We start from the raw sequence: 21,182 nt of genomic DNA on the forward strand, positions 1-21,182 counted from the left end.
ATAAGGAGGAACTTTCTGACAGTGAGAACAATCAACTAGTGAAACAGAAGTTGCCTTCAGAAGTAGTGGATGATTCATCACTGGAGGCTTTCAAGAAGAGACTGGACTGCCCTTTATCAGAAATGGTATAGGTTCTCCTACTTGGGTGAGGGGTTGGACTAGATGACCTCCAAGGTGCCTTCCAACTCTGTTTTCTATACTATTCTACATGTGTTAGTTAACATTGAGAAAAGGGACACAATCTTGCATTCATTCCAGCGGCGCTCTAGAATTCAAACCCCGCGTCGTCGTCTGTAGTTGGTCAGCCCAGCCGGCAGGGCGGCGCCGTCCCGACGTGGATTGGCGGCGCTCCCGGAGCCACTCCGCGCGGCCCCTCACCGCCTCTCCCAAGATGGAGGCCGGCGATTGGCTGCTTTCGGGGACGGCGCTGCTGCTGCTGTTGTTGGGGGCGCTGGGGGCCTGGTGGTTGTTCGGGCCCCCGAAGAGGCCTGGCGATGTCGCGGGACGCGTGGCCGTGCTGGTGGTGGGCGACCTGGGCCGCAGCCCCCGCATGCAGTACCACGCCTTGTCACTGGCTCGTCGGGGCCGTCACGTCGCTTTCATCGGCTACGCGGGTGAATCTTCTTCCAGACTTAGAGAGGCGGCGGGCCTACTACGACTCCCAGCAGCCCTGGCCGTGGCGGCGGAGCGCGAGGCCTGCTGGGAGTTGTGGTTTTGCATCCGCTGAAGGGCCTCGCCTGGGCGCCCCTCCATTGGGGAGTGGAAGTGTGCCAGCCCGTTGTCTTTCTGACATGCTGGGAAGGATGGGGGTTGTAGTGCTTCCTCCAGGAGGGTTGCAGATGGGAAAAGGAGAGAATCAGCTTAGAACTGAGGAGAAATTTCCACAATTAACCAGTGGAACAACTTGCCTCCAGAAGTTGGGAATGTTCCAACATTGGAAGTCTTTAGGAAGATGTTGGATAACTATTTGTCAGAAGTGGTGTAGGGTTTCCTGCCTAGGCAGGGGGTTGGACTAGAAGACCTCCAAGGTCCCTTCCCACTCTGCTATTCTATTCTATTCTATTCTATTCTATTATGTTATATTATATTATTCTCTTCTATCCCATTCTATCCTATTCCATTATGATATTCTATTCCTTTTCTATTGCTTTTCTATTTCTTTTCTATTCCTTTTCTATTCTAAATTCTAACTTCTCTTCTATCCCTATCCCATCCTATCCTATTCCATTATGATATTCTATTCCTTTTCTATTCGTGTTCTGTTCTATTATTCTATTTTATTTTATTTTATTCTTCTATTCTGTTCTGTTCCTGTTTCTGTATCCATTTGTCTGAAGTGGTATAGGGTTTCCTGCCTGAGCAGGGGGTTGGACTAGAAGACCTCCAAGGTACCTTCCAACTTCTATTCCCATTCCCATTCCATTCTAAAAGGCTTCTGCCTTCTTGCTGGGGTGGGTGGGAGGTGCGCAGGAGGAACCTCACCTCAGATTTGGGATGTGACTTGTGATATGATTTTAGGCTTTCTGTTTTCAGGGCTTTTGCCTTCTTTTTAATTCAGATTTTCAGCTCTCTGTCCTTTCTTGCCCATCAATCGGGTTCAAATCTATTTTCCGAAATGTTTTTGCCCGTGGCCAACAAAATGGATGAATGAAATAATTTTTTGTGGTTGCACTCTTGGTATTTAAATTTGCAGAAGTAACAGCTGCCAGCCAATGATCGAGAAAATAAAAATAAAGGCATTTTTTGGGGGGGGAGGGGGGAGGGCGTACCAGACAACCAAAATAAGCAGGATTAATAAACTGGTACACAAATAAATAAATGAATATTGGCAGGCAACAAAGGAACAAAGAGCTAGTTTTCTTAAGATTATACTAGATTATTACTCTTTTATTGTCACCTCCTCCCAGAAGCTTCTGCGCCCTTTATGATATATTTTCTTTCACCTCAAAACCAGGGCAACAGGATGGGGCACGCAAGCTGTTTCTGAAAAGCTTGTGTGTAAACTTTAGCCATGGTTAATCAGAATGTGATTAGTAACGGAAGTAATTTGGGAGTTTGTTTTTTTAAAATAACATGCCCTCTTTGAATTAGGAATAGAAGCATAATTGCTCTTGTCTTTCAGCAAGTTGATGGTTTCATAAAAATAACTTCTATCATCCCAGTCAAATGGTTGCCCGGTCTATTATTGAAAACCTACAGTGAAAGCCATTGAATCTACGGAAACTTTAATTTGGATTCTTCATCTGAGAAATTCGGACTCAATATCTAGAGCAGATTATGTCCAACCCTCGATTTTCGGGCCACACGTGGCTCTGGGCAGCTACTAATGCATCCCCACAACATCGCAAACTTTAAATATTATTATGGGGTTTATATACCTTAACTATCTTATATGCGACCCGATGATTTCTCTTCACTCACAAAAGGCAAAAGGTTGGACAACCATGGTCTAGACCAGAAATGGCATTCTATTCTGTTCGTTACCAATTCGGTAGCAGGAGTGGACACATGTCTGGGCATGTGCAGAACCCTCTGCGCATGCGCAGAAGGTCCATGATGACATCAGGGTGGGTGGGCAGAGCTTTGCGCTGCTGCCACTACCGGTGTGAACCAGCAGCATGCTACCTCTGGTCTAGACTCGGGGTCTCTATACTTCACAATTTTAAGACATGTAGACTTCAACTCCCAGAATTCTGGCTGGAAGATGAATTCTGGGAGTTGAAATCCACAGGTCTTAAAAAGTTGCCAAATTTGAAGACCTCTGGTCTAAAGACTCCTTCAGTTGTCCCCATTCCGGCTCATGCGTATTACACTTATTTGCTACTTATGGAGGCTGGAGTTTTATTATGTTTATAGTTTTCTGAGTCCTTTGGGAGAAGGGTGGCATATAAATCCAATAAGCAAACAAACAAACATGTTTTTTTCTCCAGTTGACTCTGAGGTAGCTGACTTCAGAGGTTGTATGTGGTCTTCTTAATACCTTTATCTTGGACAAATTCTTAGCCCTGTTTTTCTTCCAGGCACAAAACCGCACAGTGAGATCATAAACAATGGAAATATTGAGATTGTTCCCCTTACGGAGCTGAAAATCTGGAAAGGTAGGTTGAATGTTATTGCACTTACATACTCATCAGTGCTAAGTCTGATATCCAATCAGACTGATTTTATTTGTACAGAAACGTTGCCAAGATCTAAATAATCCTTCTTTTGTTCATCGGTCTTTTCTCTCCTTCCATGGACTTCTTCTTTGTTGTTTTTGGCATTACCAGCAAGGAAAGAATGGCACGCAAAGAAGCGTTATATCAAAGCGTATTAGCGCTAGTCAATGACGAGTACAACCAGTACCATCCTTGGACAATAAGTCCAAACAATCTGCCATCTTCTAGATCTTCTCCAGCTGAAGCTCATCCACCTTCTCCACCCGCCTTCTTTCCTTTCTAAGGGAGATTTGGAGACTGGACAGGAATTGCCAAGAAGTATCCAGAGAGTTAGGTTGAACTTTGGGGTGTTTTTTGTTTATTATTTGTTTTGTATTTTGTTTATTATTTATAGGCCGCCCTTTTCCCTGAGGGGACTCAGGGCGGCTTACAATTTATGGGGAGGGGAATACAAGACAATAAGACATAACAATACATAAGTAAAAATAGAACACAACATTAATTCATCATTCGGGTGGGGACGGATTACAATCTTTATCCCCAGGCCTGACGGGATAGCCAGGTCTTGAGGGCTGTGCGGAAGGTCTGGACGGTGGTGAGGGTACGAATCTCCACGGGGAGATCGTTCCAAAGGGTCGGAGCTACTACTGAAAAGGCTCTCCTCCGCGTAGTTGCCAGTCGACATTGACTGGCAGATGGAACTCGGAGGAGGCCTAATCTGTGTGATCTGATAGGTCGTAGGGAGGTAATTGGCAGGAGGCGGTCTCTCAAATACTCAGATCCACTACCATGGAGGGCTTTATGGGTGGTAAGTAGCACCTTGAAGCGCACCTGGAGATCAGCAGGTAGCCAGCTCAGCTCGCGGAGGATAGGTGTTATGTGGGCGAACCGCGGTGCGCCCACAATCACTCGCGCGGCCGCATTCTGGACTAGCTGAAGTCGCTGGATGCTCTTCAAGGGCAGCCCCATGTAGAGCACATTGCAGTATTCCAGCCTAGAGGTCACAAGGGCCTGAGTGACTGTTGTGAGAGCCTCCCGGTTCAGGTAGGGTCGCAACTGGCGCACCAGGCGAACCTGGGCAAATGCCCCCCTGGTCACAGCCGACAGGTGGTGGTCAAAGGTCAGCTGTGGGTCCAAGAGGACTCCCAAGTTGCGAACCCTGTCTGAGGGGTGTAAAATTTGCCCCCCCAGCCTGAGTGATGGAACACTAGCCAAATTATTGGGAGGAAAACACAACAGATACTCGGTCTTGTCCGCGTTGAGTACCAGTTTGTTAGCTCTCATCCAGTCCCTAACGGCCTCGAGACCCCGGTTCATCACGTCCACCGCTTCATTGAGTTGGCACGGGGTGGACAGATACAACTGGGTATCGTCTGCGTATTGGTGGTATCTTATCCCGTGCCTCCGAATGATCTCGCCCAGCGGTTTCATGTAGATGTTAAATAGTAGGGGGGATAAGACCGAACCCTGCGGCACCCCATATGTTAGGGGCCTAGGGGTCGATCTCTGCCCCCCAACCAACACCGACTGCGACCTGTCCGAGAGGTAGGAGGAGAACCACTGCAAAACAGTGCCTCCCACCCCCACCTCCTGCAGTCGTCGCAGAAGGATACCATGGTCGATGGTATTGAAAGCCGCCGAGAGGTCAAGGAGAACCAGGATGGATGCATGGCCTCCATCCCTGGCTCTCCAGAGATCATCGGTCAATGCGACCAAAGCGGTTTCTGTGCTGTAACCAGGTCTGAAACCGGACTGGAAGGGGTCAAGGTAACTAGCTTCCTCCAAGGACCGTTGAAGCTGGAAGGCCACCACCTTCTCAACAACCTTCCCAACAAAGGGGAGGTTGGAGACTGGACGGTAATTGTTGAGAACGGCTGGATCCACAGATGGTTTCTTCAGGAGGGGTCTCACCACCGCCGCTTTAAGTGCGGAGGGGAAGTGCCCCTCCCGAAGGGAGGCGGTAACGACCACCTGGATCCAGCCTCGTGTCACCTCACTGCTGTTGGCAACCAGCCAGGAGTGTTTGTTGGCTAATGTCACCAGGCATTGCTCTTTTCCGTCTGGGATCATTCTGTGATACAACATTTTGTTCAATTTTAAGCAGGGCATTTAAAGCTGAGAACACTCCAAAATCAACCTAAGTCTTTGGATACTTCTTGTTCTGCATTTGAACATCTCGTACTTTCAGACTATACGGGTCCTAGGACAGGGGTCACCATGAGGCCAGCCAAAGCAGACTCCAAATCGGAATTTCTGCCCCCCTCTAAGCCACACAAAAAGACCCTGAAGGGGGAGACTCTCTGCAGCAACACAAGCGTTCATTGCAGGTGTTCGTCCCAGGAGCCGCAGTTTGAGAACCCCTGATTTAGTGCAATATAAAAAATGCAAATAATTTTTCTGCGGACCACTAAAATTTTCTTGCGGATCACTAGTGGTCCATGGACCACCGGTTTGTGACTGCTGGCCTAGGAGACTGTATTCTTAATGCTTTTCAACTACACGGGGTCCTCGACCTATGACCACAATTGACCTCAACATTTCTGTTGTTAAGCAAGATGTGAATTTCGCCCCATTTTACGATATTGCCACATTTGTTGAGCGAACCATGGCAGTTAAGTGAATTTGGCTTCCCTGCAGACTTTGGCTGATCAGAAGGTTGCAAAAAGTGGGTCACCTGACCCCAGGACACCTCAACCATCATAAATACTAGGCAGTCCCCGACTTATGACCAATGTTCCCTCTAATTTTTTTTCAGTGTGGGCGGAAAAGTATAGTGTTTGAGCGGCACATTTTCATGCCTGAGCACCTGAATTTTTTTCACAGATGTCACCCAAGACCATTCTAGTTTAAACTTCCAGCTGCACTTTTTCTTCGTAACAACATTTACTCCAGCTTTACATTTTGACATCAGCACTGACTGATGATGTACCTATAGGGTTAGGGTTTATCAATTATTACAATTATCTTTTCAAATTCATTTTGGATTAAATAAAAAAGAGCTTTGAAATGAATATATAAATGGCACTTAATACCACTAATATTAAAATAGTAAATGTTTGATATACTTCATTTTAATGAATTTCACTTGATATACTTCATTTTAATGAGTTAACATTCAATTGCAAAAGTTGTCTATACACTGTATGCTTCTGTGAATGTATTATATGCAATTTGCTATTTTAAATGAGTAAAATTATTAAAATCACCATAATTAAAGTCTCATTCACATCTAAGAGTTTTCTTCCACCGTTAATTTGTAAACTCAAGGATTTATTGCCTGCATGTTCAACAATGTTTGTTGATTGTTTAAAAATTTGTGGGAATTTGCTCCTTTCTGTACAGAGGGTTTCAGTAACCTACTACTACTGCAAAACTGCATACTACTTGCAAATATAGATTGTTAAAATGGCACTACCATAACCAAATAAGAGAAAAAAACACCTTCCTTTTGTTTATAAAGTAGTGATTTTAGTTTGCTCTATGGAAGTCACTATTTTAAACTGACAGATAGGAAGTTTAATTAGATTAAAAGCAAAAATATTCTCAATGACTTTGAAAATCACAATGAGTTATCAAATATAGATATTCCTTCATTACAACGTGGGACTGGAATTTTTATTACTCAGCAATGTGGTCACAAAGCTGATGTGTGTCATGACTCATGTGACCGGGCTCTCTCGCCTCTTTCCAACTCCGAGGGCATCAATCATGTTAGCCAAGGGATCTGCAAAGCTGGCTCTTTTAAGACTGGTGGACTTCAACTTCCAGAATTTTGAGAGTTGAAGTCCACCAGTCTAAAAACAGCCAACTTTGCAGATCCCTGTGTTAGCCCAAAGCCTGGTGCTGGGCTTTGCTCCCCCATTGGTGGAGCCCCGAGAAGCGAGGAGGGAGAAAAAGAGCTCAAAAGAGCTACATTGTTGCTAAATGAGCCAGCCCAGGCAATAGCAAATTAGCCGATCTCGCAGCAGGTCTGAAAGGGGGGGGGGGGAGCAAAACTCCAGGCAGGGCTTTCTGACTCTTCTAATTCCCCGTGAAAACTGTTGTTGCCTCTGAAGCATTTGCTCCAGAGTTTTAAATCTTTAAGATCCCCCTCCCTCCTTCCTTTTTTCTTTTCGATCTACACTGAATCACAGATTAGAGAATCCTGAAGTCGGGCGGGGCTGAGGAGGGAGAAAAAGAGCTCAAAAGAGCTACATTGTTGCTAAATGTAACCGGGGAGAGCCAGCCCAGGCAATAGCAAATTAGCCGATTTCGCAGCAGGTCTGAAGTTGGGGGGGAGGGGAAGCAAAACTCCAGGCAGGGCTCTCTGACTCTTCTAATTCCCCGTGAAAACTGTTGTTGCCTCTGAAGCATTTGCTCCAGAGTTTTAATCTTTAAGATCCCTTTCCCGTTTTTCTTTTCAACCTACACTGATTAGAGAATCCTGAAGTCGGGCGGCAATGTACTGCAGTAGAAAAGGTTTAGCTGGAGGAGGTTTTGATTGCGATCGCTCTGTAGTTCGTGTCCAGATGCCTGCCCCACGTGCCTCTGCGCGACAATTAGAAACTACTGCGCGGGGAATTGCAGCCATGTGCGCGGCCGCGCAGGCGCGCACCTTAGAGGGAACAGTGCTTATGACCACAATGAAGTTCAAGAGCTGTTAAGCAAGACATTTGTTAAGTGTGTTTTTGCCCCATTTGGCGACCTTTCTTGTCTCCGTTGTTAAGTGAATCACCGCAGTTGATAAGTCAGTCACCTGGTTGCTAAATGAATCGGGATTTCTGGTCGGATGTTTGCAAAAGGGGACCCCATGATCTTGGGACACAGCAACTGTCGTAAGTGAGAGTCAGTGCACAAGCGTCTGAATTTTGATCAGGAATGCTGGAACTGTTGTAACTGTGAAAAACGGTCAGTAAGTCTCTTTTTTCAGTATCATTGTAACTTGGATTTTAATCCCAGGACTATGGGATGCTGGCAACAGTCATGCGAAAACCAGTTGCAAGTCTCTTTTTCTCCAGCGCCGTTATAACTTTTCGAACAGCCACTTAACAAATGGCTGTAAATCGAGGACTACCCTGCATAGAAACCTGTTGTGGCCCAGCAGGAGCTGTTGGAGCTGCCGATGGACTCCGATAGCGAGGACCCCTATGAATCTGCTATGGAAGATGTGGAGGACACTGGGCAGGATTCAGATTCAGAGCAGGGACCAGAGAGGCTGGTTGGCCAGCAGGAGGCTCCTGAGGCATGGAGCAGTGGGGAAGATCAAAGGGAGTTTGTCCCTGACGCCAGATAGAGAAGGGCGGAGAAATGGAGGCAGCAGTTATGGAGAAGATCCATAAAAGATAATCGAGTCCAGGTGGTTGTGGCTTGGCCCCTCCCAAGAGAGTATATAAGAAGAGACTTTGCGAGGAGTCCTTTTGCAGGACACAACCGTTTGTCCTAATCTGGAGAACTCCTTGTCTGGTATGCCTTGTGTTTCCATGTCTGTTGGAGTCTGAGTTGCTGCCAACGTCTTGCCTGTGAGTCGTGTCTGGGCTTTCAGTCAACAGGATTGTAATTGCTGTAAATAAAGAGTGGCAAACAGCTAAGCCTGTGTCGGCATTAATCACCGGACGGTGAGGGGTCAGAACAGTAACCATACTTAGCATCAGGCCTTGACCGGAGGTTCTCTTCCTTTGCAGTTGGGCCCAGGGTTTCCCAGTATATCATTAAAGTGATTGTGCAGAGTTTCCAGTTGTTGTACACACTGCTCAGGATTGCTCCACCGGATTACGTGCTCCTCCAGGTATTTGCACTTCCAGCTTTTAACACCACTTTCTCTCCTTTCCTCTTCTTCCTTGTGCTGCGATGGAGAAGCATCACAGGTGGCATGCAGAGCCCTTGCCCCACCTCAGCTCCACCGCATACCACATATGCGCACAAAACATCTGCCGGCCAGCTGATTTTCGGGTCTCTGCCACACATGTGTGGAAAACGGGGCGCATGCGTGGGTGTGTGCACGAGGCAGGCCCTCCCTGCGGCCAATTTTTGCTCCCAGGAAGTTGCAGGGACGCCTACTAGGCCCAAAATGTGGCATGGAGGGGGCGGGGGTTCACACGCAATGGCCAGGAGGTGAAGGGAGCACGTGTGTGTGTGTGTGTGTGTGTGTGTCGTGTGTGCATCTGCAGAGGAGTGGGCTGCACGGGGGAGAGTTTGCACCCGCATTGCATTAGGGGTGCGGGCACGCTGTCACTCGCACACACACGTGCTTTCGGCATGTGATGGCAAAAAGGTTAGCCATTACTGGCCCCGACTCCCCTTACAGGCTGGTTGCTGTGGGGAAAATAAGAGGAGAAATGAATATTAGAGATGTTTGCTGTCTTGAGATCTGTATAAAAAATAACAAAGGCAGGATATAAAGAAGAGAAGAGGAGAGAAGAGAAAAAGAAGTGGAATAGAATAGAAATAAGAAATAGAATAGAAGAAGAAGTGGAATAGAATAGAAATAAATAGAATAAGAAATAGAAATAGAAATAAGAAATAGAATAGAATAGCAGAGTTGGAAGGGACCTCGGAGGTCTTCTAGTCCAACCTCCTGCCTAGAGAGGAAACCCTATATCATTTCAGACAAATGGCTATCCAACATCTTAAAAATGTTCAGCATTCACAACTTCTGGAGGCAAGTTGTTCCACTGGTTAATTGTTCTGTCAGGAAATGTCTCCTTAGTTCTAAATTGCTTCTCTCCTTGATTGGTTTCCACCCATTGCTCCTTGTCCTGCCCTCAGGTCCTTTGGAGAATAGTTTGACTCCCTCTTCTTTGTGGCAACCCCTGAGATATTGGAAAACTGCTATCATGTTTCCCCTAGTCCTTCTTTTCATTAAACTAGACATTCCCAGTTCCTGCAACCATTCCTCATATGTTTTAGCCTCCAGTCCCCTAGTCATCTTTGTTAAAATAAATAAATAAAATAAGGAGAGGGTGTTTGGGTGGAGAAGCTAGAAAGCAATTGATCTTATTTACTGGGATTGTTCTGAAACCTCTTCTCTTCTCTCCATAACCAGAATCCGCCTGGTTTGCCCAGCATTGCAGTCAGCTGGATTTTTTGCCTGCTTCGAAACAGCAAGCTAATAATTGATTGGCACAATTATGGGTATACTCTAATGGGCCTGACTCACGGGAAAAGACACCCCATAGTCCGGATTGCTAAATGGTGCGTTCAAGACTTTTGATACTTTTGGGGTATGGTTGGCTACTGCAATGTTACCCAATGAAATCTGTTTTCTTCTCAGAACACTGCACGGTGCCCAGGTAGGTCTCTTATCTGTTCCCACCAGCTCCACTAGGGTTTTAAAAACTCATCAAAGAGGTAATCCTCAACTTACGACCCACAATTGAGCCCAACATTTCTGTTGCTAAGCTAGTTAGTTGTTAAATGTTAAAAGGAACTGGCACAGTGGTTAGAATGCAGTATTTTCAGGCTGACTCTGCCAAGTGCAGTTCGATCCTAACCAGGTCAAGGTCAACTCAGCCTTTCATCTTTCCAAGGTCGGTAAAATGAGTACCCAGATTGTTGGGGGCATGAGGCTGACTCTGAGAACCACTTACATATAAGTCTATGTGCTCTTGCTATTGTTAAAGGGGCTTTGTTCCGTTTTATGACTCTTCTTCAGCTGCTAAGTGAATCGTTGCAGTTGTTAAGTTAGTACTGCAGTTTAAATGAATCCGGCTTCACCATCGACTTTGCTTGTCAGAAAGTCTCCAAAGGGTGATCACATGACCCTGGGGACACTGCAACCGTCATAAATATGAGTCAGTTGGCCAAGCATTGATCATGTGATCACGGGAGTGCTGCAACGGTTGAAAGTTTGAAAAACAGTCATAAGATCATTTTTCCGGTGCTGTTATAACTTCTCTAACGTTCGCTAAACAAACTGTTGTAAGTCGAGGACAATCTATCAGGGTTCCAAATAGCATCCAAAAGTAAATCAGAGTCCAAGGCAAAGGATTGCTCAAAGTTCCAATTTATTAAGAGAGCCATGTTGGCACATCTGGGAAAACCCAAATCTGAAAGCTTCCCGCTTTTCCCCACCCAGTTGAAAGTTCAAGATCTTGCCCCCACACCCACTAGTCCATCACATGGTCCAATTTTCCACCCCTCCAGTTCTGGTCAGGTGTAGAGGTGCAGAGACAGATGACCTTGGCTTTCTAGAAAGGATTTTGTTATGGCTACATTGCATCTAACCCCCCCTCCCATTTTCCCACAATAGAAAAAGGCATAGTAGAATAATAGAAAGTATGGCAGCCAAAGATCCAAAAGGAATATGGCTGCAGGCCTGACACTATCTATCTGTACTTCCTAGTGTAAAGAGTTTCAGAAAGGGTATTGCTGCATGTTTACACCTATCTGTACTTCTGAAAGTTGCTTCCACATTCATAACCAAGGTGGCGCAGTGGTTAAATGCAGCACTGCAGGCTACTGCTAGATCAGCAGGTCAGCGGTTCAAATCTCACCGGCTCAGGGTTGACTCAGCCTTCCATCCTTCCGAGGTGGGTAAAATGAGGACCCAGATTGTTGTTGAGGGCAATATGCTGACTCTCTGTAAACCGCTTAGAGAGGCCTGAAAGGCCTATGAAGCGGTATATAAGTCTACTGCTAAAAAAAAAAAATAACAGCATGCATTTGGGTAGCTGAAAAGCAATGGCTTATGATCTGACTAAGAGGACTGCTTTGAGAATAACTCACTGATTTTAAGATTTTTAAAATTTATATGCCGCCCATCATGCGGTTCGAAGCGACTCAGTGACGTATAAGAAATGGATTGCATGGGCAATGCCTCTCTTTGCTTTTGATTAAAGCTGCCCCTTTCTATTTTCAGGTTTCTGCAGGAGCCTGAAAAAAAAGTTACTGTGGCATCAAGAAGTCATCCCAGTTAAAGTTAGTAGAATTCTTAATGCTGCACAATTTTTTCACGCCTGGTTTTCAGGGAAGCCTGACTCTAGATATAAAACAAAGATTTCTCTGTCTTAATTTTTACAAGAGAGAAAAAGAGACAGAAAGAGAAAGCAAAATCAAAACCATAGAAAAAGGAAAAAGGAAGGAAAACAGCTGCAACAAAATTCGATCTAGATAGAATTAGATACTTTAGATTAGGAATGAGGTATTTTCAAGGAAAGATTACTGCATAGAGGTAGTCTGTTACAACCATTCACTTAGCAACTATTTGAAGTTACGATGGCACTGAAAAAAAGTGAAGTATGACAAGTCCTCATACTTATGACCATGGTCACGGGATCAATACTCAGGTGCTTGGCAACAAACATGGAGAACAATTTTAGCATCTGAGGGTCATGTGGTCACCATTTGTGACCTTCCCTTGTCATGAGACAGATTCACTTAACAAGTGTGATTCAGTCAATCAGACTAGAGCTGGAAGGGATCTTTGAGGTCTTCTAGTCCAGCCCTCTGCTCAAACAGGAGACCTTATACCATTTCAGATAAGTGACTGTCCAGTCTGTTGTTAAAAACCTCCAGTGATGGGGCACCCACAATATCTTGTGGCAAGCTGTTCCACTTGTTAATTGTCCTGACTGTTAGGCAGTTTCCCCTTAATTCCAGGTTGCTTCACTCTTTGATTAGTTTCCATCCATTGTTTCTTTTCCTGCCCTTCTGGTGCTTTGGATAATACATGGTTTCCTCTTCTTTATGGCAGCCCTTTTTTTTAGGATTTTATTGAGCCCTTTAATACTGGAATGCTGCTATCATGTCTCCCCTCGGCCGTCTTTCTACTACTCTTAAAAGCCTGCATCGGAGCATATCTATCGGCATTACGGACAGCCAAGAACAACCACATTGCCGCTCTGATTGCGTCCGCTGAGTCCCACCCTGCCGCCTTGTTTAGGGTGACCCGCTTCCTCTTAAACACAAGGGTTGCGGGGAACCCTTTACAAGGTAGAGCAGAGGAATATGTCCAGTTCCTCGCGGACAAAGTTGCTCGGCTTCGGATGGACCTGGACTCCAATTGCGCAGAGCCAGCCGAGGTACCGGGGGAAAGTCTTGAACGACACCTCTGGACTGATTTTCAACCTGTTGCTCCTGATGAAGTGGACAAGGCCATGGGAGCGGTGAGTGCCTCCACATGTGTACTGGACCCGTGTCCCTCCTGGCTGGTCGCAAACAGCAGGGAGGTGACGCGGGGCTGGATCCAGGCGATGGTGAATGCCTCTCTTCGGGAGGGTTTCTTTCCACCAGCATTGAAGGTAGCGGTGGTGAGACCCCTCCTGAAGAAGCCATCACTGGACCCAGCCAGTTTGAACAACTACCATCCAGTCTCCAACCTCCCCTTCATTGGGAAGGTTGTTGAGAAAGTGGTGGCCTCGCAACTCCGGCGGTCCAGGATGAAGCCGATTATCTAGACTCCTTTCAGTCTGGTTTCAGGCCTGGCTACAGCACGGAAACCGCTTTGGTTGCACTGACCGATGATCTCTGGAGAGCCAGGAATGGAGGTCATTCCTCCATCCTAGTGCTCCTTGACCTCTCAGCGGCCTTCGATACCATCAACCATGGTATCCTTCTGCGACGGTTGCGAGAGGTGGGGTGGGAGGCACCGTTTTTCGGTGGTTCTCCTCCTACCTCTCGGACAGGTCGCAGTCGGTGTTGGTCAAAGGGCAGAGGTCGACCCCTAGGCTCCTGAAATACAGGGTTCCTCAGGGTTCGGTCCTGTCCCCCCTGCTATTTAATATCTACATGAAGCCACTGGGTGAGATCATTCGACGGCACAGGATAAAACACCATCAATATGCGGACGATACACAGTTGTATCTGTCCGCCCCGTGCCAACTCAGTGAAGCGGCTGACATGATGTGCCAGTGCCTGGAGGCTGTTAGGGTCTGGATGGGGGTTAACAAGCTTGTACTCAATCCAGACAATACCGAGTGGCTGTTGTATTTCCCTCCCAAAAACTTGGTCAATATTCCATCACTCAGGCTGGGGGGTGAAAATCTATGCCCCTCAGACAGGGCTTGCAACTTGGGGGTCCTCCTGGATCCACAGCTGACTTTAAAATACCATTTGTTGGCTGTGACCAGGGGGGCATTTGCCCAGGTTCACCTGGTGCACGAGTTGCGTCCCTACCTGGACCGGGAGGCGCTCACAACAGTCACTCACGCCCTCGTGACCTCAAGACTGGACTACTGCAATGCGCTCTACATCGGGCAGCCCTTGAAGAGTATTCGGAGACTTCAACGCAGCCGCGCGAGTGATTGTGGGTGCACCTCGGTACACCCACGTTACACCTATCCTCCGCGAGCTGCACTGGTTACCGATCAGTCTCCGGATACGCTTCAAGGTGCTAGTCGTAACTTATAAAGCCCTACATGGTATTGGATCTGGGTACTTGAGAGACCGCCTGCTGCCAATTACCTCCCACAGACCCATTAGATCTCACAGGGTTGGCCTCCTCCAGGTGCCATCTACCAGCCAATGCCACCTGGCTATTACCCGGGGGAGGGCCTTCTCTGTGGCAGCTCCGGCCCTCTGGAATGAACTCCCCGCAGGGATTCGGACCCTCACCTCTCTCTAGGCCTTCGGAAAAGCCGTCAAAACCTGGCTTTGCCGGCAGGCCTGGGGGTGATGAGTTCCCTCCCCTCTCGACATGTATGGTTGTGCGACTGTTGTCTACTTTTATTATTTGTATTTTGTCTTTTATGTTCCCCTTTTTTTCCCCCTTGAATTGTTCGCCGCCCTGAGTCCTCCCGGAGAAGGCCGGCATACAAATAATAAAATACAAATACAAATACATTAGACATACCCAATTCCTGCAACTGTTCTTCATATGTAGTGATTTGTTTAACCATGGCAAAAAAGAGAGGTTTGGACATGACTCATTTAATCATCACCTTGCTTAGCAACAGAAATTCTAGTCCCATTAGTGGCTGTAAGTGAAGGATTCCCTTTACATAATTTTCATCTGTAAGCAGTAAGTTCTCCCCTAACTTATTTTATCTATTTTATTTATATAACATTCAATTTCCATTGAACTGTGTGATCTGGGTACAGTTATTTTTAAACAATCATAAGCCACATATTTGATGTAGTATTCATCACAATAAAATTTATAATATAATAACAATAATACTTAATATCTTCTTTTTCAACTCTCTACATTGATATTTCCTCTTTTTATGTCTCCTCTTTTCTGACTTCTGTTTCTATTGTCTAGTTATTGATAAAATACATCCCATATCAAAAAATATTGAGTTCTTCTTTATCCTTAAGAGTGAGTGTTAATGTATCCATTTCTGCACATTCTAATATTTTCTTAATTACATTCTCATCTGATGGAATCTCATCGTTTTTCCATTGCTGCGTAAATACAATTCTGGTTGCGTTTAGTATATGGTAAAACCAGATATGTAACCTTTTTGTCATATTTTTCTAGCATAATGCCCAACGAAAATATCTCTTGGTTCCAAGTCTGTGTGTTGCTTTATCATTTTTTTCCAACCATGTATGTATTTTCAAGCAATATTTTTTGGATTTTGGGCAGGTCCACAACATACATGAACCGGAGAATTGATTATACTTCCAGCATTTAGCAGATCTATCTTTATACATTTTTGTAAGCAGTAAGTTCTTAAGCTGCATACAACCTCAGGCCTGAGTAACTGAAGTTTTATTCATGAATGAAAAATTGAATAACTGGATATTATTTAGCTTTCCAACTTACTGAAAGGGCAAATTTCTTAGCAATAAAATGTTGCATTTGTTTTGTCCAGATGCCAACTTTCTTGTCTGTAGTTCAAGAAAATAAGGATGTCCCAAATTATTAAATTCTGTCTGAGAGTGAAGATAATATGTGAAATGAGAGACCTGTTTTAATCAATAGTAGAGAAACATTTGCCTTGTGTGAGGCTATAATGCTGTCTTTTTCCAAATTATTTTTGAAGTGCACACAAGACTAACTCTGCTGAGGTGCTCCTTCACTTCCTGTGTTCCTTTCACACAGTGTTTCCCAACCTTGGCAATCTGAAGATGTCCGGACTTCAACTCCCAGAATTCCCCAGCCAGCATTCGCTGGCTGGGGAATTCTGGGAGTTGAAGTCCGGACATCTTCAAGTTGCCAAGGTTGGGAAACACTGCTTTCACATACACTACCATTATTGGTAAATTGTAATTTTTCATTGTGCATTCTTTTCTCTAAGAATTGTGCATTTCTGTGTTACAAAGATTATTATTATTTGAATAACAATATTGAGTGATGCAGAATACAAAGTTATTATAGACATAAATGGTATTTCTGTGTTTTAGAAGTACTGTATTGAGACATAAAATCAAAGATAGATACTAGTATTTGGAGCCCTGTAACATTTGCTCTCATTTCTATTTCATCTTTTAAAAGAAACTGGGGGGGGGGGGGAATCTGTGTACAAACATCTCAATGAAATTATTAATTTCAGTGGCAAATTACATTTTCATTTCTTTTAGGTATGAAGAATTATTTGGCTCCTTATCCAGGTATAATATTTGTGTGACCAATGCAATGAAAGAGGATCTTCAAACGAACTGTAATATCAGGTATTTCATAGTTTAAAAATTAATTGGAATTCACTTCTGTTTTTCCTTGGTTACAGCAATGCTGTAGACCTATCTGATCCTATTTATTATGAGGCTATTTTGGTTTTTTTTTTTAAAAAAAAACTTGCCAGTATCTAAGCCATTGTTCAAAGTGCTGCTCAAAAAGGAAATCTATTTTCACCGCTATCTTATAATAAACTAGTTGATAACCCGGCATTGCCTGGGTATTTATTTATAGGGGGAAAATATCTGGACCAAATGTAACTTCTAATATTGGATTTTTCCCCTTACCAGAGGGAGCCCCCTTGTGGAGTACTGTGAAGCTATTACCATGGCAACTCCACTGCGCTGCACAGTAGAAGCCATTTAAGGCACAACAGGCTGTATCTTAACAGAACACCTCAAGGGGTGTTAGGGGTGTCTTATCCCCACAGTATTTTTTTTCCAGAGAGTAAGTCATCTGTGTACCAAGTTTGGTTGAAATTGCTCGAAGTGTTCCAGAGTTATGCTGGAACACACACACACACACACACACAGCTGTTTTTATATATATTGATGGTTGGATTTATAAACATTTAAGCAGACGCATCAATTCCAATGCAGATTCCCTATTTTTTAGGCTCAAGCTTTTCCCATCATACCTCTGGCAGGACTGGTTTCTGCTCCCTAGAATCATTAGCATTTTCTTCAGCAGAATAAGCTGATGTATAATTTATGACTTATGAATTCTTTCAAGTAGAGCAAATATATTTATGAATGTATATCTTTATGGCCTTGTATTTTTTTTTGTTTAGTATCTTAGCCAAATATTCTGAGTGTTATTTTTATATTGGTACATACATCAGTGTACATGGTAATTGAGAACAGTATCATGCGATGCACAAATATTTCATTCTGGATATTTCTTAATGTCCAGTCTTAATATAATTTCATTCATTCGGGATATTTCTGAATATTCCTAACCCTATCCATAGACGTATTTGAGTGTTTATTTTATTTGTTTATTAAAATTGTATACAGTGACTCCATGCAGTTTGTAGAGGACAAACAAATATGTCTATGGGGATTCTCAGTCCTCCATTGTAGCACAAATCCTTCCATTCCCCACCATCCGGCAAGAGGTTAAGAAGCTTCTTGGATGAGAAGCAAAACTCCGTCAAAGAAAAACCAGAAAGTCCAGTTGCCTCTTGAAAAAAAGGCACCTTTGGGACCTTCTAATATGTCAACATGCAAATATGATGCTGTATTTTTTGTACTATAAGACGCACCTGACCATAAGATCCGCCTAGGTTTAGAGGAGGAAAAGAAAAAAAAAATCTGCCTCTACCTCTGAGCGTTCATTGGGTATTCACTTGGCTAGCGTCCTTTCAGCAAACAGCAAACATCCTGGTCAGCTTCAGCATGTTATCGCATCACCATGATGTGGCTTGTCAGGGCTCCGCTCTACTATGCCCACCACCAGTCAGCTGAGCGATGCTGGATCCTGACCTCCCCGATCAGCAGGCTGGCTGACCGGAAACACTCCCTTTGCTGCTTCCTGCGTTTGCTGCCTCCATGGGGAGTTCTGCAGCCTGTGCTGAAGCAGCAGCGAATGGCAGCAGCAATCCCCACCGCCTGGAACAGCTGATCGGCAGTATTCCCGGAGGCTGATCAGGCTTCAGGGTTCCCCGACAGAGGCAGCAGACATGAAGGAGGCAGCAATGGCGGTGTACCTGGGGGGGGGGGGGGTTGGTTTGGCAGCGGCAACAGGCAGTAGCGGCGAATTGCAGCAGCAGTTGCTGCTCGGCGGTTGGATTGCCTCCTGGAATACCGCCAATCAGCTGTTCCAGATAGCAATAGCAATAGCAATAGCAGTAGACTTATATACCGCTTCATAGGCCTTTCAGGCCTCTCTAAGCGGTTTACAGAGAGTCAGCATATTGCCCCCAACAATCTGGGTCCTCATTTTACCCACCTCGGAAGGATGGAAGGCTGAGTCAACCCTGAGCCAGTGAGATTTGAACCGCTGACCTGCTGATCTAGCAGTAGCCTGCAGTGCTGCTTTTAACCACTGCGCCACCTTGGTGGTGATCACTGCCGCCATTCACCCTGTTGCTGCCGCTGCACCAACCCTCTCCCCTCCCTGGTAAGGCAAACCACTGTGGCCCAGTCTGTGACGCAATATTCGCTCCGTAAGACGCACAGGCATTTTCACCCACTTTTTGGGGCAGGAAAAGATTGTGTCTTATGGAGCGAAAAATACAGTAACTCTTTCACTAGGTGTGTGTGTGTGTGTGTTTGTGTGTGTATGTGTATATGTATTGTTTCACAACCCCTGGTATGCACAAATATTTATCAGCACAAATGCAACATACATACATGCATACATACATATATCTTCTTGCCTCAGGATATTTTTGGGCTAATCTATCATTTTACATACGTCTTTTACATTTTTGATGAGTTGAAATTATTCTTTTTGTTCCCTTACTCTCTTTTGAGTTTTATTGATATTATTTGACCGTTCATCCTATTGTGTTCTAGAGCAATAACCCTTTACGACAAGCCGGCCTCTTTCTTTAAGGAAACACCCCTGAGGGAACAGCACAAGTTGTTCATCAGGCTCTCGAAAGACTACGCTCCTTTTAAAGCGTGAGTTAAAACTTCCTTTCCGTTCGTACTCTCTTAAATTGAAAACAGGTCTAATTCCAAAACTGCCTCTACTTCTTAAGTATGGCGTCTTTTTAATATGGTGGTGTGTTTGCGGGTAGTCCTCCACTTACGACCACAATTGGGGTTAGAATTTCCATGGCTGACCGGTCATTCCATGAACTATCATGTGGCCGCACCCAATTTTATGTTATTTTTGCTGTGAAGCAAAATCACGCAGTCATGAAGTGAATTTGGCTTCCCTCAGTCACTTGGGTCATTGGAAGTTAGCTAGAAAGGACATATGGAGAATACCAGAACACTGTGGCCATCATAAATGCATGCCAGTTGGCATACACGTAGTGGGAATGCTGCCACTCTTGTAAGTGTGAGGACTGGATGGCCGTAAGTCACTTTTTTTCAACTCCATCGTAACTTTGAACAGTTTCCAAACGAACAGTCATAAGTTGAAGCCTGTCTGTATTTCATTTAAAGCTATTGGATTTTGGATATTGGAGCCATATAGGTGGCCCAGTGGCTAGAAGGCAGTATTGTAGGCAAACTCTGCTGATAGTCAGGAGTTCAGTCCTGACCAGCTCAAGGTTGGCTCGGCCTTCCATCCTTCTGAGGTCGGTAAAATGAGGACCCAGATTGTTGGGGGCAAATATGCTTTGTAAATTGCTTAGAGAGGGCCATAAAAGCACTAGGGAGCTATATATAAATCTGTGTGCAATTGCTCTTGCTATCCACAGGTAACAAAAGAGCACAAATCAGTTGGTCCTTTGTAACATTGACTGGTCAGGGGGATTGTTTGCCACTTGGTAAGCTTAGGTAAGCTCCCCGTTGGGAGAGCGAGTACGTTCAGAGAAGCATTGTGAGAGTGGTGTTGGAGAACACATAAACCAGCATACAGAGACACTGCAGTTTAAATAGGCTTTTACCTTCGTGGAAATAGAGGTATCAGAGTCCATCAAACAGCCCAAGTCATAAGACAGTCAGTTATCAACGTCTTTTAGTTAAGGGATAATCCAAATAACATACTTCATAATCATATAATCAGTTCAATACTCAGAGTTTGCTAGCAGTTGCAAAACTTACAATAGCTCATGGCGCTTTCTAACAGCCAGCTTCCAAACCACTCAAATCAGATCAGCCCAGCATCTAACAAACAGAGAGCTAACCGTCATTCTGGCTCCCTCTTATGGCAGATTGAGGAAAACAGCAACCCATCACATTTTACAGTATGATTTAACGAAACAGATACAACATTGTTACATGATTTATATATTGCCAACCCAATCTTTAGATTATATTCCTAACAGATGGGTTCTCCTTTCTGTATGAACATTCATCTCTACCTGATATCCCCTCCATTAGCAGATTAATCAGCTTGAATCCTCAACTTTCAGATGGTGTCATAGTTGTATGGTGTCATATAGTAGCCAAAAATAAGGACGATTTTCTGACTCTCCCAAATGGATTCATTCAATAAATGGCTTAAGGTTGCCATGTGGAACGGTTCTGTTTCCTCATTAAGCATTAACCTGTCCGGAAAGTTGTGTGTTTTGTACAGAGTCTGTGTGTGCATCTGCCATCAACATTCCTTGGCTAATTTTTCTCCTTCTCAGGGTGGAATCCTTCACTCCAGATCGTGTTGAAAAATCTGCCTTTACCCAGTTAGATGCCACCACTGGAAGAGCCTCACACCGTCTGGGCCGACCAGCTCTCCTTATTAGCAGCACCAGTTGGACAGGTCTGAGACTATATCTTGTCATTGAAGTAAGCCACACTTAGTTAAATAAAGCATACTTAGCTGAATGTTCACAACATGCTAGATTCCAGCCCAACGCAACTCAACCCAAC

At 44.7% G+C, this 21,182-nt stretch overlaps 1 protein-coding gene across 3 annotated transcripts in view; it reads left to right on the plus strand.

The window, feature by feature from the left end:
- The first annotated feature begins 368 nt into the window (after nucleotides 1-368).
- Nucleotides 369-21,182, plus strand: part of ALG1 (ALG1 chitobiosyldiphosphodolichol beta-mannosyltransferase) — a 36,548-nt gene continuing 15,734 nt past the window's right edge. For all 3 annotated transcript variants that reach the window (XM_087729166.1, XM_087729165.1, XM_014067267.2), the window contains exons 1-7: nucleotides 369-614; nucleotides 3,021-3,098; nucleotides 8,819-8,922; nucleotides 10,180-10,328; nucleotides 16,602-16,691; nucleotides 19,215-19,322; nucleotides 20,948-21,072. In XM_087729166.1, coding sequence (XP_087585292.1) covers nucleotides 392-614; nucleotides 3,021-3,098; nucleotides 8,819-8,922; nucleotides 10,180-10,328; nucleotides 16,602-16,691; nucleotides 19,215-19,322; nucleotides 20,948-21,072 — 877 coding nt within the window. In that variant the 5' untranslated portion in view covers nucleotides 369-391. The remainder of the gene's footprint in view (nucleotides 615-3,020; nucleotides 3,099-8,818; nucleotides 8,923-10,179; nucleotides 10,329-16,601; nucleotides 16,692-19,214; nucleotides 19,323-20,947; nucleotides 21,073-21,182) is intronic.

This window comes from Thamnophis sirtalis, unplaced genomic scaffold, assembly GCF_051295495.1.
Source record: "Thamnophis sirtalis isolate CommonGarterSnake01/CBP01778 unplaced genomic scaffold, rThaSir2_p1.2 scaffold_14, whole genome shotgun sequence".
NCBI classification, from domain to species: Eukaryota; Metazoa; Chordata; class Lepidosauria; order Squamata; family Natricidae; genus Thamnophis; species Thamnophis sirtalis.